Source organism: Conger conger, chromosome 1, assembly GCF_963514075.1.
Source record: "Conger conger chromosome 1, fConCon1.1, whole genome shotgun sequence".
Classification (NCBI taxonomy): Eukaryota; Metazoa; Chordata; class Actinopteri; order Anguilliformes; family Congridae; genus Conger; species Conger conger.
In genome coordinates this window covers 84,623,125-84,638,663 of record NC_083760.1, presented here as the reverse complement: position 1 = coordinate 84,638,663, position 15,539 = coordinate 84,623,125, and the positions used below count along the sequence as shown (strand labels likewise).

Genomic DNA, 15,539 nt, shown 5'->3' with positions numbered 1-15,539 from the left:
TGCACAAGATTACGATATTTATTCATTACATTCCATTAATGGCATTTGGCAGACGCTCTTATCCAGAGCGATGACAGTTGATTAGACTAAGCAGGAGACAGTCCTCCCCTGCTACAGGGCACCCCGTACCTCATTATTATTCCATGTGTATACTGACCACAGTTTTATTAAACATGCAGGATGAGATTTTATATATATACATTTTGTTTTCTGTATAAATGTGCATCTTCCTCATTTAACCAAGGCATTGTTCCCCAAAGCAACCTTACTGATTAAAACCAGAGTAAAACTGAGTAAAACCAGAAGCACAGCCAAATCTGGATCATGGACTGAAGTAAAAACACTTTTACTTTGCGTAGTTAAAAAAAGCAGCTACATTGAATTTGAAACCCCAAATCTATTTCGCATGAAGGAACAACCTGTCACTCATCACAAACTTGAAAAAAGATAATTTAGGGGGTTTTCTCTGTTTTAATATATATATTTGACCCTTAAGACAACACAAGGGTTAGGAAGATACAAGATGCAATTCCTGTATCTATTTAAAACATTCTAAAATTAAGAGTGAAGTGAACCTTTGGGTCACGTATGCCCAGAAGTAGACAGTTCTTGAAAAGTTTACGTGTGCGGTCCAAAAAATGACGTGAAATGAATTTTTAAAGTTAGGCTAATTCAAGAGTTATGTGAAGATAACTTTCACATCAGTTAACTCATTACATGACAATACATTACATTAACGGCACTTGGCAGACACTCTTATCCAGAGCGATGTACAGTTGATTAGACTAAGCAGGAGACAATCCTCCCCTGGAGCAATGCAGGGTTAAGGGCCTCGCTCAAGCGCAGCAGTGCAGGAGGGCAGCAGTGCAGATCTTATTGTGGCTACACCGGGATTGGAACCATTACATTACATTACATTACATTATTGGCATTTGGCAGACTCTCTTATCCAGAGCGACGTACAACAAAGTGCATATCCATAACCAGGGATAAGTGCGCTGAAAGACCCTAGAGGGAAGTACAATTTCAACTGCTACCTGCACAACAAAGATAAGGACGAGGGCCTTTTTCTTTTTTTTTTCTTTTTTTTTTGAGAACAAAGAAACAAGCAAACAGAGCAAAAGTGACCAAAGTTAACTATCCAACCACCGACCTGGTGTGTCCCAGTCATGTACCTTAACCACTACACTACAGGCCGCCCTCATGCTTTTCCAGCATAGGCAGTGGGTAGGTTTGGCATGACCATGAATTGCTTGCTAAGTAATATTTTGGTGATAAACTGGGCTTTTCTGAGAATGTCCTTTCCTCCGATCTAATCTCATACATCCTGTCAAAAACTAATTTCAGCGTTCTGTGACAGACACCAGTCTCACCAAACAAAAAGTGTCACTGCTCACAAGTAAGACTAGATAGCCTCAGGCGTTGCGGCACCATGATCATTTTCTATCCTGATTTTGCATTGGGGGGTTGGTTCTGTTTTAACCTGTAAAGTCATGAGATCACAAACATGTGATTAGAATGTTCTTAACCGAATGCTGATGTGACAATAATTTCTGGTAACTGAAAGCAATCAATTTCTAGAACAATTTTTTTTTTTAAGTATTGCAAGAAACCTGCTCTTCAACGGGTAGCTGGTCTCTCTTGAGAACAGGATGCAGGTGAGAGAGCTCTCGGTGTGCGCCTGTCGCAGTTCACTCCCAGGAGGGGCAACCTGCATGCTGTGTATTTCAAATGAATGACATGTGTACAGTTATTACACAAATTATTGACAAAATAACATGCACATGTACGCACACACACACATACGTGTGCACGCACGCGCACGTGCAGGAACACATGCATGTCCGAACATATGTACACACACAATCACACGCTGCACTGGAGGAAGCCTGTTTTCACCCAAAGGGACCTGAGAGAGGTGGAAGCATTGAGGCATGAAATCTAAAATAGAACCATACATCTCACAAGTAAAAAATAAAGGGCCCCGTCTAAACAGTGTGTGTGTGTGTGTGTGTGTGTGTGCGTGTGCGTGTGTGTGTGTGTGTGTGTGTATGTTTGTGTTTACTAACCTGTGAAATATCCTCCACATTTGGTGGAAAATACGACAACAAAAAAATTCCACTTGGGGCCTGTTCCACAAAGCATAGTTACTGGGTAACTGCATGACTCTTTTTACTTCAGTCCAAGTTAAAAAAATAAGTGCTCTGCTATTTTTATAATCCCGTGGTCCATATGTAGAGACAGTGGCAGGGGGCCAGTGCTGTTGTGACAGTTTATAACAGTTGCTAAAGTTCAAGTTCAGCCATTAGTCTGCGAATGACTAATACAGTTAGATGAAAATCAGTCAGTTAAATTCAGTTCAGACCATTTCAGTTCTAGTGCAGGCATTTTGTGAGAAAAAAGGAGCTAAACCTAGGACAAAATGCAACAGAGACTATTTCAACTGTTTTAAATATGTTAGTTCTAACATATCATAAGGAATCCCTGTGGTGAAAAGTATTGAAAAATGCTGAAATAGGTGATGTCACAATTTCCCATTCATGCCCATTTTATTTCCTCCTTTCCCCTGCCTTTATGACATTGTGAGGAAAATGGTTATTAGGGGTAAATGGAGAGATACACTCTGGTTGCTAGGGGTACATGGTGAGTGGTGGATACTGTCGAGTGTATATAGTTTTACATATAAAGCCAAGCCTGCACTTTCATTAAATATAAATTGTGTATGATGCTAACCACAAAATGTGGGGTTAACCCAATACTCATACCTGATTAACCCTGATTAATATTCCAACTGTCTCTGGGAGTCTCTGGGAGTCATGAATTATGATTAAAACCTTTTGGGTTAAACGGTGTGTAGATGTTTTTAATTTGTGTAACCACAGTGCTTCTATTTTCAGAATAAATTCTAAATTCTGAATAAATGCATGGGCATTGATAATTGTGTGCAAGTTTAAAGTACAGTAAAAAAAACACAAGGGACCAGTGGATTTTGGAAAAGAAATTTGTTATTTACCAATACAGAAACTCATTGATACTTTCAGATTAATACATTACAGGAATCATATGTACAGGTTGGCCTACAGGCTCAGCAATTTACACACAAAGCACAATGGAGATCAGAGCTGTGGTCGGACAGACGTCAGAGAAGCCATCGTGTTAAAGGAAAGCGTGGTATTTCACCTGTTGTTTTGCTCTCAGTCTCCTTGATTAATGTTTTTGAAAAAAAGCTTAATTCTTTTTTTTTTTTTTTTTTTTGTGCCCGGACAAAATGTGAAATCAAACAGGGCAAGCGAATACATACAGCATACAGACTTCCGGCGAAACAGCGCAGACTTTGCGGATTTCCCGTCTTATTATTTTGTCAATGAAGAGCAAGAAACGGCACATGTATAAGGATTATGATGCCCACACAGTCGGGTATATACTCAGCTTTACAGCACACCACATGGAAGAAAATTAGAACTGACAAAAGCGCCTCTCTGAGTTCTGTTTTCAAGTCTAAAAATAAATAAACAAACCGCAGAGAGATATTCTTCTTTTTTGTAAATGAGGAAATAAATGTTTCAAACTATGTCGTGTATATGTTTATTTTTCGTGGTTTGCGTTCCCGATGAAGTGGTAAGTAGCAGCAGAGGGGAAAGGAAGGGGAATTGGAAGATGGGCGTTTTTAACGCTGATGACATTGTGCAAGGTATTCACATGTACTGGTATCTCTTTACCCACTCAATGTACTGCTTTTTCATGCTTTACAAATGGTGGTTACAAATATTATTTATTCTATTAGTGCAGTCATATAATAGCAGGATATCACGTTATAAGAATGTACCAATTCATTTTACAGATTACAGATATGGCTGATATATTCCTTCTGAAAATGTGTGCAACCTAAATATATGTTATGTCATGTTAAAATATCTAATGCAATCTTATTACACTAGGACCAAATTGGCAGATAAGTGTTAAGAGCCATTTCAAAGCCTTTAATATTTTTAGAGCCGTTTCAAAGCCTTTAATGTGTTTAGAGCCATTTCAAAGCCTATTTATAAGAAGCACCGTTGGGTAAAGTGATACCCAAGCATATACTCTACTTTACACTTTTGGCTACCAGCTTTCAGTGACTCCTAAAGTGGGAGAATTAGATGCCTGCAAGTGTGCACATTGTCCGGATGAAATACACTTCACTTCTAGTCAGAACTGCGCAAAGGAAGTGCTCAGGTGAAACTAAAAATCACCGTTTTCCCTGAATCTGAGGAAGGTGAAACTAACCCCCAAAAAGTGGAGTACCAGACATGCAAACCCTTAAGGAAAATGCAAAAAAAACAACTATATTTTGAAGAGATAGAGAGGCATAGAGAGGATTGAAACACAGAGCAGGAGCTAGGAGTTTGATAAGGGGTACAGACAATTGATCACGTGTGGAAAAAGTAGATGTGAGCGATAGCAATCATAGAAATCTCTGCCCTCGGACGGGAAGTGAGCATGGAGCAGAGGGGGCTTCAGACAGACGGGTCACATTCACCCTGACCAATCAGCGCTCAGTCCTGGCTGATGAGAACATGGCCACCGCAGGATAGGTCAAACGGCTCCCCCCCTCCCCCTTCCATCAACCGTGCCATCTAGACCATCCCACATAACCCCCCCCACCCACAGGGAAACCACAGCCTCTTACCACATCCAAAAATGAGCAGCCCCACTCAGGGAGGGCGTGCTTGGGGTGAGGGGAAACCTGGCGCATTTTTGGGGGGTGGGAAAGGGAGGGTAGTTGGGGTGGGGTGTGCCTCTTGGACTAAGACTGGATACAGGAAGTGGACGTGAAGGATGTTATCAGCCCCTAGTTCCCTGACGCTGCAACTAGCGACTGATGCAGGGGGCATGACAAGCACAAAGCCACACCCCCAGGTGGGAGGGGATAGAGACAGGGGCGGGGCTAGAGACGGTGAGAGACAGAATGGGGCGCACGCACTCAGTGAAAGCGTCCACATGCCAAACGCAAGGTGAGAGAGGCGTGAAAAGCGGAAGGCAGCTTCGGGCAGGGGCTGATACAGTAGCAGGATCCGAGGCTGCACCACTGTCCGGTGAGACCACTGCCCCCTGGTGGCCAGAGCGGGCCACTGCAGCGGAGAGGAGAGGTGGGTCTGTGGGGGGCGTGGCCGGATAGCGGGATAAAGGCAGAGTAAAGGAGAGGCGGGAGAAGAGGGCAGGGGAGGCGGGGCCTCCTGTGTGACGGGCGGGACGGGGGCGGGGGGGCGTCAGGGGAGCAGGGGGGTTCATTTGGCCTTGATCTCGGTGTAGTCGCTGCCGTCGTCCCCCTGCGCCGACGCCCCATCCCGCGGCCGCACCCCCATGAACTCCAGGGCGGCGTAGTTCAGCTCCTGCCTCTCCAGAGCCGCCATGGCGCTCACTGGCTGGTACTCGCTGTCTTCTCCCTGCGGCGGGGCGGGAAAGCAGGCCGTCAGGAGGGCCCCGCGCACGGGGCCCGGCCACAGAGCAACGCTTCCCAAACCACACTGCAAAAAACGCGCTTTCAGTCTCGCAATGGGACTTAAGGCCTTTTCCGGAGAAGTAGAAAATACGAGCTTGTTTTAAGTTACTGTTTGCTTGACAAGTGACGTTTTCTCGCCCCATTGGCAAATATTGAAATGGGTCAAACATTCTCATCCCTTTGGCTGAGTTTTTGTGTCATTTAGCAAACAAATAGAAATACGATTTTCATTCTAAATCTAAGACTAAGGTACTTGTTAAGTCTGACTAATTATTATTATTTTTATTTTTTTTGCAGTGTATGGGACAGGATCCAGGTGAAAATAAAATTGTATATAATAAATATAGATAAACACTGTATATACACCCACAAGCACTTTATTAGGAATATTTTTACTTCATGCATTCATGCGATTATCTAAACAGCCAATTGTGTGGCAGCAGTGCAATGCATACAGTCATGTAGATACGGGTCAGGAGCTTCAGTTAATGTTCACATCAACCATCAGAGTGGGGGGGGGAAATTTGATCTCAGTGACTTTAACCGTGGAAGGATTATTGCTGGCAGACAGGATGGTTTGAGTATCTCAGCAATTGCTGATCTCCTGGGATTTTCACACACACTAATCTCCAGAGTTTGCAAAGAATGGTGAAAAAAAAAAAAAATCCAGTGAGCAGCAGTTCTGCAGACAGAAACAACTTGTTAATGAGAGACGTCAGAGGACAATGGCCAGACTGGTCTAAGCTGACAGGAAGGTGACAGTAATGCAAATAACCACACAGTCAAACAGTGGTTTGCAGAAGGGCATCTCTGAACACACAACGCATCACAACTCTAAGTGGATGGGCTACAGCAGTAGAAGTCTAAAAAATAAGTCTAATAAATCCCTAATAAAGCGCTCAGTGGATAGTATAATTACGTAATAAACTGTCACTAACATTCAGCTCTATCTAAACACTGGATCTGCTGCATGCACAGTATTAGCAACAGAGAACAGGCCTGGAGTGTAAAAGGTACAGCAGAGTGTAAAAGATACATATCAAAGGGGGTATTTTCTTCCACAGTTTTCAATGTACGTATGGGTCTGTTTTGACAGGCCAAGTGTTAAAAGTTTTTTCTGTGATAAAAGCCACTGAAATCTCTTTTTTGAAGGGGTCCCGATACATAGTAAAGAGTACATTGCAAAAACCTTGTCTTAATATGTGTTTTGTTCTCACAATGATACTTAAGATTGTATTATTTTACTAAAGTACTAAAGTACTAAATATTAGCTTGTTTCAATTTACCGTTTGCTTGACAAGTAAAAAAAAAAAAAGAGTGGAATATTTTTTTCATATTTTTTACCAAAAAAGTTATAGACAAGAGTGTTTAAGTCTAGATATAGGATTAACATTATTAGGATTATGTTTTGGTTTTTGTAGTGTATCAGAAGATCAGAAAGCCCTCCTGCTGGATATACTTTTGACTGGAGATAAATGTCAGCCTATACCGTATTTGCTGAATGACCTGTTTATCAAAATAAGTTATTTGTAAATGTTTTTTTAATCCATATTTTAACATGCGTCGAGCCTGGCTTTACTGAGCGGTGTGGTCAGAGCCTCTGGGGAGTTTGGGAATCAGTGATACGGAGGAGATCTACGAGCTCGGAACAATTCTCATTGGTGAGGGATGAAACAGTACTGCCTATAGGAACAGAAATGTGTTTATTAGTAGCAGTGCGGAAAAAAACAGAATGATGTTTCAGTAGAAAATAACATAACACAAATGCACGCGATGGTGAAATGATAACAATCTGATATGGACAGGCGCCAGGGCGTGTTCTGGTCGCGTCTGGCACGGGCGCAATACGGACGCTATGGTAACGCAAGCCTTACCGTGGAGCTCTCCTCTAGGATCGAGTTAAACTTTGACCCCAAAAGCTCAGTCTTTAGCTGTGCGGAATGTAGGGGGGGGGGGAGAGAAACAGAGAGACAGAACGCACAGGGGCGATGACATAGGAGAAATCACGTTCGCAGAGAAACAAGTAAGGCAGGTTGCTATGCCAACAGAAGAGGTGTTAGAGAGGGGATGGGATTGGGGGGGTTTATAATTCTCAAATCTCCACAGTATAAGACTGGAATTAGTCACTAAATGTAGAACATTTGCAATATATAGCTATTTATTTACTCTAAAAGATACCTTGGTCTGGATTGAATCAACATTTGTGAAACTAACAGATATCGCAGCCTGTGTTACTTTCTTTGTTACAAAAACAGTTTACTAGGTTCATTTTGGTGATTGTCAAACTGCATTTCTGAGAAAAAAGACATCAATCTGTCTTATTTTGCGTGTGAAATCGCTGACAAATGCTTGAATCAAATCCAGGCCAGTGACAACCATGAAATAAAAGAAAATGAAATCATTCAAAAGAAAAAAAACCTTATATCATAGCGGATGGCTTTCATTGCCGAACATGGGCTGTATAAATGGGGTTTTATTGATCTTTTTCTTTTGGTCATTATCATTTCTCACCACTTTCTTCCTCAGACTGGTTTTGTCCTTCTTGACTGCGCTGTAGAACAGGGAGGGGTTCTCCAGTTTAGAGACCAGGTCCTGCCCCGGGTTGCCATTCTCTCTGGGGGATAGGGTCACATGATCAGCCTCCCCCTCCGCACAGCCACTGAGGCGACAGATTCCCCAGAGCGACCAGATTAACAACACGGACCGCCCCCTGTCCCTACTGCTGACAATCCACTTCAAATCACCTTAGAAATAAATACATAATTCGTTATTTCGCTGATTTATCCAAAGCGGCTTACAGTTGATTAGACTAAGCAGGGGACAGTCCCCCCCTGGAGCGATGCGGGGTTAAGGGCCTTGCTCAAGGGCCGAATAGCGGTGCGGATCTTATTGCGGCTACACCGGGGCTTGAACCACCGACCTTCTGGGTCCCAGTCGTGTACCTTAGCCCCTAGGCTACAGGCTGCCCATTATGAACATTCATGAACCGTAACACAGAGCATCGTCCTCAGCAGCTGTAACTTGAAAGGCAGGAGCCGTACATCTGGTTAGCCTAAAGAATCTGTGCTAAAACAGGGTATGTTCCTTCAGCCTGGCCAAAGCATCGATGCTCTGTACCTGTACATATAAACTAGGAAGTAGAGTTCAGAGGTTATTTATAATGGTCTCTGTCATTATTTCCATGGTGTTGGGGGCGGACACAAAGCCTTTTCTGATTTCTAAGCACCTATCATATTTTGAGGAGTTGATTGAAATGAGCCAAATGAATGTAGACTGTAGACCTGTTCACCTGAGGACCAAGACAGACAGGATAAGTCTGCTCTTACATGAATAATTCAGAAAATCATACTTTAAAAAAAAAAATTTTGAATCTATTTTTTAAATCTTTTTTTTCACACTGAATTTTGCTCACATTGATTTGAATTCAGTAAATATATTGTAGTCTTGTTTTGAATCTCATTTGCTCAGAATTGCCTGCAGGGATGTTTTTTTTGTGGTGACATTGCACACTCATATGTGGAGTTGCAATTAAGCAGCTTAAAATGTGAAGTATAGAAAGTCATGAAAATACTATGTTTATATATTCCAAACCTTCTTCGAGTTTCCTAACACTCCTGACTCTTCAAATATTTGCAGTCCAGACTGTTGGATTTCCCTGACACTCTTTGCTGATCTGATAGCTTTAATGTTCCTGTTTTACCAGAGCAAGGGAAGAGAAGGTTACTGGCCATCCATTTTGAATCAAGCAGAATTCTAACATAAGCACCTGCAGGTTCCTGCGCCATGGCAACCGCTATGTGCACTGGTCAGCGATGACTCATCCTGCACAACTGAGCCATGTTTTCTTTTGAGTCATCGCCACATCACTTCCTTATTTTTAAGTGTAAACACGGTAGTCACATTTATTTTCGAAAGATAGCAGGCATTACAACGGATGTCCCATGCAGGCAGATGGCGACGGTTAAAAAATTGGCCTCCCGTTGGCCCCTGACCCACCGCTCACAGCACCCATTGGCTCCCAGACTCACTTCTTGTTGTTGCGGCCCACGTATCTGACGGCGGCGATGATGAACGCGATCACAGCCACTCCACCGATGGTCCCCACGATCACCGCCATCATGTACTTCTCTGAACACGGGAGACAAATCACAAATGACCCACGACACCAGAACAGGTCCAGTCCTTTATTACCAAAACATTTTCAACCTTTTCTCAGGGGTGTGCAACAAGGGCCGACCCCTTTCAAGATTTTGTGCCAAGTTCTGCTTGCAATTATTTATTTTGCTCTGTCTTATCTTGATCTGACATTTGTATTAGCACCAGCTCCAGCCACAGACTGCAGACCGTGTCTCTTAAAGATCTCAAGTACAGAAGTCAACCAGCATAGTGACAGAGCCGTCAGAAAACTAGAACTAAGGTAATTGGTTGAAACTTAAAACCAGTATGCAGACTGCCCCTCCAGAGGCTACTGTCTTCTGATAGCTGAGACCCAAAATAGCAAAAAGGATTCAGCAGTGCTGAGCTGAACCACAACAGCCCTTTTTGGAGAAGATTGGGCACCCCTGCTATAGCGGACCTGATAGACCTGTGGTGGGTGCTTTAACTGCACCAATCACAGATGTGAATACTGCCTTCAAAGCCAATCGAGTGACTGTGTCCTGCGTCTGCACTGCAGAAAAATGTTTAGTCTTGTAATAAGTCATTTTTTCTCTGAAGTAGGAAATATTAGCTTGTTTTAAGTTACTGTTTGCTTGACAAGTGACATTTTCTCACCCCATGGACAAATCGCAATGCTGGTTCTTTTTTTGTCTCATTTAGCAACAAAGTAATCAAAATAATGCTAAATGGACTGCATTCATATAGGGCTTCACAATTAATGCCCCTCATTCACACACACATACACATACACATACACACACACACCAATGGCAACAGGCAGCCAGCTCATCGGGAGTAATTGGGGGTTAGGTGTCTCCCTCAGGGACACTTCAACACACCCAGGGCGGGATCGAACCGGCAACCCCCCGACTGCCAGACGACTGCTCTTACCGCCTGAGCTAAGGTCGCCCCACAAATCACATTTTTTAGTCTGAAAATGAGACTAAGACACTTAGTTGAGACTGACATATTTTGACATTTGAGTTTTGTGCAGCGCGGCAGCCGGCAGGGGGAAGAGGAAGAGGAAGAGGAAGAGGAAGGCGCTCACTCTCCTGCTGCAGCTCCAGGCGGACGGTCTCGGAGCCGTACACGTTGCTGACGGTGCAGTGCACGTTGACCCCGGCCCCGCCGTTGGCCGCGCCCTGCTCGGCCTTCTCACGCAGCTTGATCATGGCCGTGGCGGTGTAGCCGTCCGTGTGCGTGTAGTAGTTGAAGCGGCGCTCCGTGTCGTTGACGGTGACGTTGAGGTCGGGGAGGTGGAACTCCACGCTCGGCTCCGGGTTCCCTGAGGCCACGCAGACGCACTGCACCCCCTCCCTCACCACCGTGCACTTGGACTCCTCCAGCAGGACCGGCGCAACTGTGGGCAGGAGGGGGGGACTGACTCACACACACCAGCACATAAACCTACAGAGGTACAGTATGTGTGACTGACTCACACACACCTCAGCACATAAACCTACAGAGGTACAGTATGTGTGACTGACTCACACACACCAGCACATAAACATATAGAGGTAGGTGTGACTGACTCACACACACCTCAGCACATAAACCTATGGAGGTACAGTATGTGTGACTGACTCACACACACCAGCACATAAACCTATAGAGGTACAGTGTGACTGACTGACTCACACACACCTCAGCACATAAACATATAGACTACACTACAGGAAAGTGAACTTTTTCAGTATTAGAAGAAAAATGCGGCATATACTAATAATAATTTAGTTGGCGATTGTATCCAAAGCAACTTACAGTTGATTAGACTTAGCAGGGGACAATCCCCCCCTAGAGCAATGTGGGCTTAAGGGCCTTGCCCAATAGCCTTCCCCTCCAATCAGGGACTGTTATATCAGTCTCTGGCCAATCAGTGACTGATATATATCAATGAAAACCAGCTTTAGCGCTGACGCTGACCAGTTGTGAGTATTACAGACCTACAGGTTCAATACTTAATTGGAATCACTTTACGAGATAACACAACTTAATTGTCAAACAGCAAAGCAAAATGGCAAAACTGTGGTTACTGCAGTTATTCTAAAACACCCCAGTGGTGTCAGTAGTTACTCTAATACACCATGGTGGTGTCAGTCATTATTCTAAAATACTGCAGTGGTGTCAGTAGTTATTCTAAAACACCCCAGTGGTGTCAGTAGTCATTCTAATACACCATGAAGGTGTCAGTAGTCATTCTAATACACCCCGGTAGTGTCAGTATTCGTTCTAATACACCATGGTGGTGTCAGTAGTTATTGTAATAAACCTCTCCGAACCTCCACCCCACCTCCACCTCACGCTCACGACTACTGTCTGTTCTGGCTCCTCGGTGGTGGAACGAACTCCCCGTTGAGGTCAGAACTATAGAATCTCTCCCCACCTTCAAGCGCAAGCTGAAGACACACCTCTTCAAGCAGCACCTCTCCCCATCCCTCCATACCTCCCTGTGAACCTTAATTGTTGTCTCTGTGACTTGCTTTGTGTATCGGTATTTTTAGTTGGCTAGGTAAGCAGTGTTTGGATAGTTAACTTTGGTCACTTTTGCTCTGTGTTTGTTTGTTTGTTTGTTCTCAAAAAAAAAAAAAAAAAAAAAAAGGCCCTCGTCCTTATCTTTGTTGTACAGATAGCAGTTGAAATTGTACTTCCCTCTAGGGTCTTTCAGCGAACTTTTCCGTGGTTATGAGTATGCACTTTGTTGTACGTCTCTCTGGATATGAGCGTCTGCCAAATGCCAATAATGTAATGTAATGTAATGTTGTAATACACCATGGTGGTGTCAGTAGTCATCCTAATACACCATGGTGGTGTCAGTAGTTATTGTAATACACCATGGTGATGTCAGTAGTTATTGTAATACACCATGGTGATGTCAGTAGTCATCCTAATACACCATGGTGGTGTGAGTAGTCATCCTAATACACCAAGGTGGTGTGAGTAGTCATCCTAATACACCATGGTGATGTCAGTAGTCATTCTAATGCCCCATGGTGATGTCAGTAGTCATCCTAATACACCATGGTGGTGTGAGTAGTCATCCTAATACACCAAGGTGGTGTGAGTAGTCAACGTAATACACCATGGTAGTGTCAGTAGTCATCCTAATACACCATGGTGGTGTCAGTAGTTATTGTAATACACCATGGTGATGTCAGTAGTTATTGTAATACACCATGGTGATGTCAGTAGTCATCCTAATACACCATGGTGGTGTGAGTAGTCATCCTAATACACCATGGTGATGTCAGTAGTCATTCTAATGCCCCATGGTGATGTCAGTAGTCATCCTAATACACCATGGTGGTGTGAGTAGTCATCCTAATACACCAAGGTGGTGTGAGTAGTCATCCTAATACACCATGGTGATGTCAGTAGTCATTCTAATGCCCCATGGTGATGTCAGTAGTCATCCTAATACACCATGGTGGTGTGAGTAGTCATCCTAATACACCAAGGTGGTGTGAGTAGTCAACGTAATACACCATGGTAGTGTGAGTAGTCACCCTAATACACCATGGTGGCGTGAGTAGTTATTGTGGGTGGGCTCACACTCGACGGTGACGTTGAGCGAGCTGCTGGCTCTCCCGTGCTCGTTCTCGGCCAGGCAGCGGTACAGCCCATCGCTCTGGGGCGTCAGGTCCTCCAGCACCAGCACAGACTCCTCCTCAGCCGTGATGGTGCCCACCAGAACCCCATCCTTCAGCCAGGTCAGCGTGGGCGGCGGGTTGCCCTGGGTTACGCAGTGCAGCGACAGAGAGGAGCCCTCCACAGCCGTCTGAGAGGAATTCACCCAGGGCTCCCGAGGAGGATCTGAGAGAGAGAGAGAGACAGAGAGAGAGAGACAGAGAGAGAGAGAGAGAGAGAGAGAGAGAGGGGGGGGGAGAGGGGGGGAGACAGAGAGAGAGAGACAGAGAGAGAGAGGGGGGAGAGAGAGAGACAGAGAGAGAGGGGGGGAGACAGAGAGAGAGAGACAAAGAGAGAGAGGGGGGAGAGAGAGAGACAGAGAGAGAGAGATAGGGGGAGAGAGAGAGGGAGGGGGGAGAGATAGGAGAGAGAGGGAGAGAGAGAGATGGGGAGAGAAGGGGGAGAGAGAGAGATAGGGGAGAGATAGGGGGAGAGAGAGAGAGGGAGAGAGAGATGGGGAGAGATAGGGGAGAGGGAGAGGGAGGGAGAGAGAGGAAGAGGGAGAGGGAGAGAGGGGGAGAGAGAGGGAGAGAGAACATGCAGGTCACACTTCCAAGTCTGAGGTCGGCTGTAGCAGGTCCTGAGTTGCTACATGTGGACAGTTATACATCCAGTGCCCAGAAAAGGACAGAGTGGGCGGGAGAAACTGCTGGCTGCAAGAAAATATGTGCACCAAGGACCTTGTGTGGGACAATACGAGATCACATCATGCCTCTGTGTGGACTTTCCATATGTCAACAATTTCCACTGGTGTCATCTTCTCATCTTTTGGACCTACGTCAATCATTATAGCATCCCACAACTGAAATTTTTTTGAATCATTGAAAATCAAAGATGAATCTTCATCCTAACCTTTTAGGAAGAACACAACCTGAATATTTCTTACAACTTACAACGCATACAGTTTTTCCTAGCCCTAACCTTTCCTAGCCCCAACCTTCCTAAAGCCTAATTTAAACGCAAAGAAAACGAGAGACAGAAAGAAGTTTCCGGAAGGCGGGGGGAGTGACTCACACTTCACAGCCAGGTACATGGAGCTGTTCATGGTGCCATAGCCGTTGTCCCCCACGCAGGTGTACAGGCCCTCCTGGGCCGGCCCCAAGCTCTCCAGGACCAACGAGGCGTTGAGGGCCGTCTCTGTCAGCAGCTCCTCCTCCCCGAAAAACCAGCTGATGCGCGGGATGGGGTTGCTGTCCACCTCACAGAAGAGTGTGACCGAGCTGTCCTCCATCACCTCCTGAGTGACGTTCACCCACACCGTGCGGGGGGCATCTGAGAAGCACAGTACTTACCGGTAAATACCAGGCACATACTAGGTAGCTATTTCAATTCCAGAGGTAAGTACTGTAAAATGTGGTGTAAAATGTATTTACATAGTACGTACATACATATAGCACTTACCACTGAAATGAAAGCACTTACCTAATAATTGTGCAAGCAGCTGTGTACTTAACCAGTACATACTATGTAATTAAAATAAAAATGATAAAATAAGGTGTTGCCAAAAAAAAAACTTATGAGTATGTACACAGTCCATTCCACAGAAATAATGGCATTTAGTAAATGGACGACATATATTTCATACTGTAATTTGATTTTTTCATATCCATGAATTCAATGGAATTTCCCTGAAACATTAATATAAAACATAGTCACAATAACAAAACAAAAAAAAGATGTTTCCAAGACTGGAAGATGCACTGCTTTGATTCTGATTCCATCGATTCAGAAATATTCTCCTTATTTGCTGGGAGAAAAAGTATTTATTGCATTTTTAAAAACTATTCGTTTCCTGAAACAAAGTTCAATCAAATCTGACAGAGCATGGGATTGCTTTGTCGGAACATATTTCATTTTTAATTACTTAAAATGCTACCTTGTCTGTAATGTTTCTGTGATTAATTGCCCTTGTCTCAGCACATACGCAGGCTAGCTAATATGCTTCACACTTTAGCGCCCTCTTGTGTTTACAGCACAGAATGTCTTTTTCATAAGACTGGCAAGACAACAGTTCCAGCTCCAATTGTCGAGCTCAGACATATCCCATGATGCTATGAGCCTGACAAGTGTTAATATGAGACAATCCAGTCAATTTATAGGATGAAAACCGAACACAAAATTATCCTAAACTACTCGAACCTATTTTTGCATATCCAAAGGTTTTGCACTTTCAGAATATAAATAGGCTCATTGTTGAAACGGTAATCAGGAATGA

General features: G+C 44.1%; 1 protein-coding gene across 4 annotated transcripts in view; it reads right to left on the bottom strand.

The window, feature by feature from the left end:
* Positions 1-2,987: 2,987 nt before the first annotated feature.
* Positions 2,988-15,539, bottom strand: part of mag (myelin associated glycoprotein) — a 36,747-nt gene continuing 24,195 nt past the window's right edge. For 2 of the 4 annotated variants that reach the window (XM_061248535.1, XM_061248542.1), the window contains exons 7-13: positions 14,339-14,596; positions 13,190-13,450; positions 10,689-11,000; positions 9,511-9,610; positions 7,994-8,096; positions 7,357-7,413; positions 2,988-5,426 (exon numbers count right to left, since the gene is read on the bottom strand). In XM_061248535.1, the coding sequence (XP_061104519.1) occupies positions 5,268-5,426; positions 7,357-7,413; positions 7,994-8,096; positions 9,511-9,610; positions 10,689-11,000; positions 13,190-13,450; positions 14,339-14,596 (1,250 nt within the window). In that variant the 3' untranslated portion in view covers positions 2,988-5,267. The remainder of the gene's footprint in view (positions 5,427-7,356; positions 7,414-7,993; positions 8,097-9,510; positions 9,611-10,688; positions 11,001-13,189; positions 13,451-14,338; positions 14,597-15,539) is intronic. The other 2 variants (XM_061248551.1, XM_061248560.1) reach the window with 2 other exon arrangements.